This window comes from Aedes albopictus, chromosome 1, assembly GCF_035046485.1.
Source record: "Aedes albopictus strain Foshan chromosome 1, AalbF5, whole genome shotgun sequence".
Taxonomy (NCBI): Eukaryota; Metazoa; Arthropoda; class Insecta; order Diptera; family Culicidae; genus Aedes; species Aedes albopictus.
Window position 1 is genome coordinate 50,726,108 of NC_085136.1, and position 2,802 is coordinate 50,728,909.

The 2,802-nt window shown below is 51.3% G+C and overlaps 1 protein-coding gene across 1 annotated transcript; it reads left to right on the forward strand.

The window, feature by feature from the left end:
* Window positions 1-406: 406 nt before the first annotated feature.
* On the forward strand, window positions 407-2,802 carry LOC134283992 (uncharacterized; the record flags this gene model as incomplete). Its single annotated transcript, XM_062844499.1, is given in 1 exon segment — window positions 407-2,802. A coding segment is annotated over 1 exon segment (1,988 nt), but the record flags the coding sequence as incomplete, so codon positions are not given.

Here is a 2,802-nt window from a genome sequence, read left to right on the forward strand (position 1 = left end):
GTCACGAACACTAATGCAAATCTACTGGTTGAAAATATGCCCATTTGATTTTGCCGGGAACAGCTGATTTTTGTTTACTATTTTCAACCAGTAACTCAGGTAGTGTTCGTGTAATGCAACGTGTCCGTACACGCAACACCACTAAAAGCAGAAACCACTATTTCCTTAATTCAGCGTCCGTTCCGTCGAGGTTTGCGTTTTTTTGACAGTTTTCCCATGGGAAATGTGTCAAACTACTGTCACGCACACGCAAACGTATGCATTGTGTGGGGCACTTTAAAAAAAAATACCGATTGGATGTTCGTTGCCCCCACTTCCTGTCACCGCTTCTGTCGTGTACGCGACTGTCAAACGTTCGTCCTCGCGTCCCGCCTCTCTTTCATTCGTCTTTCACTGTTCTCTCACGTTTTCTGGCACAGAGAGGCACAGAGCAGCAAATCAGGCGACAAAAAAGTTTTGCGATTCGATTCGGCTGGGCGCAAAAAGTGCGACGCTTCTCGTTAGTTTCGGAAATTTCCTCCAGTTTTCGTTCCGGTGCGTTCCATTTCGAGTGCAAAGTGACCGGCCAGTTCCGCGGAACATTGCGAGACCGGAAGTTGTGGTGAAATCGTCCGATTTGGGAAGTTTTCGGGTGGTTTACTGCGGCGGCGACGGCGCCTCTTGGTAAACAAAAGAAAGAAGCGTGCATCAATCAACAAAAAAAAAAGCAGAACCGCTGAGAGTGGTGCTCCGCCCTCGCGCTCTGATTGATGTTGATTTTGGTTGGTGGAGGCGCGCGCGAATGTGTTCTTGATTCGGGTTCGTCGCCGCGAGGATGAAAGAGTGGTCTGATCTGTTGCGGGAAATCAAAAAGTTCAGCGACCACGACGACGCGATGGAGTTCGGAGAGGACTTTGCCAAGCTGCAGATGATCTTTAACCACACGAACCAGTTCGTGCGGAATTTCGACAAGATTGTTTTCCACGGCGGCAATGAGCCGTTCATTATTGAGATTGTGGCGCGGCTGGTGAAGTATTTGCGGATCCGGCGGTATTTGAACGAGGATAATAAACCGGTGCCGGAGTGTAAGGATCAGCTGAGGAAGATTACGCTGTTTATGGTGCTGAATACGGACGTGAGTTTCAAGTATGATCTGGGGAAGGATACGAAGTTGTGTCACCTGTTGAACACAATTCCGCAGCTGACGAAGTGTTTGCTGATCAATTGCATTTGGGGAGCGAGCTTGGATGAGTATTTCTACGAGGTGCTGTCGTACACGCCGCAGTGGTTCATGATGCAGTTCGTGGACCAGGCGGTGACCAGTTTGAAGTTCTCGAAGCCGTACGAGATTCTGGGCCGGGTGGAGGCCATGGTCAAGGCGATCTATTACAGCATCTGTCGGACGGACGCGGATTGGAAGAAGATCGACCGGAATCGGTTTGTGGAGCAGCAGCGGACATTGGGCAAGCTGTTTGATTTTCTGATGGAGTTTTTGAGGTACTTTAACACGCCAGATATGAGCAAGTTCGAGCGTTGGACCAAGCTGAGTATGCATAAGTATCACGGATTTGCGTTGAAGCACATGTTCGGAATTGTTCTGTATTGCTTGGACATGTACCTGAACAAGAGTCTGTTCAAGATAGACGAGAAAATGGGAATCTACCAAATCATGGGCGAGGAGCACCTCCCGAAAAAGGAGATTCCGGAACAGTACTCCCACGGAGCGGACGGCTATCTGATGAAGATCAACAACTGCCTGCTGAACACGCTGCAGACCTGCGTCATGGAAGTAACCATCGACGGGTTCATGTACTGGGTCGAGATCGAAATCATCGTTGGGGACCGAGGGGAGAAGATGTCCCTGCAGCAGTTCATCGGCGAATCCGCCTTCAAACTGTGCGAAATGCTCAAAGACAACAAAGTCCTTCAGCACAACGTTCTGAAACAGCTGCCGGCCATTTCGTTACGGCCAAAGTCCCAAGCGGAAAAGGCCATGGAGCTGTCCATGCGAGATCTGATGGAGAAGTTGGAATCCTGTCGAGAAGTGTTCGAGCGCAAGCTGTTCTTCAACGAATTCCTCCGTCGGGGAGCGCAAGTCTTTGGCAATGCCGAGTGCCTGGAACTCATCGAGCAAAACATGGACCTCATCTCCGGGGACAACGTCCGGAAGCTGATCGAGTACGACAACAGACCGCTCGAACAGGAAGAAATGGAATCGGATGAACCTGCGGAAGAAGCCGTCAAGTTACGACAGCTGATCCTCAAATCCGTCGACTATCTGCTCCTGGAGGAAGCCAATTCCCTGATCAAGTTCATGATCGCCACGTACGGCCTCGAATATGACCGCTACCGGACTCCCACCCTAGTCGAAGAGATCATCGAATATACCAATCGCTTCAACTCCGCCTCCCTTCAACTGGGAGCCGCCACCGACGACTCCGACATCCCCTTCCGCCTGATCTTCCAGTGTCCCTCCCTGTTCTACCAACGCCTCACCCGGTCCCTCTACGACTCAAGCTTCAACAACGCCAACTACATCTACGCCATCACCCAGGTCATCGCCAAAACCAAATCCCTGGCGGTGCCCTATCTGAGCGCCCAGGTCCGCTCCCTCCTGTCCGACAAGTTCGAAATCACCAAATCCAACTCCCTGTCCTTATTTGTACTCAAACTGTACAACCTGGACCTCTTCGAGCGGAACCACTTCCTCCAGGGCTACCTCCTTCAGGGCGCCGACGAAGCCTTCCGCACCGGAAACTTCATCGCCCTCACGGAAGTGCTCGGCCTGATGCACCTCGTGGTCGACAAGAATCTCCACTGCTT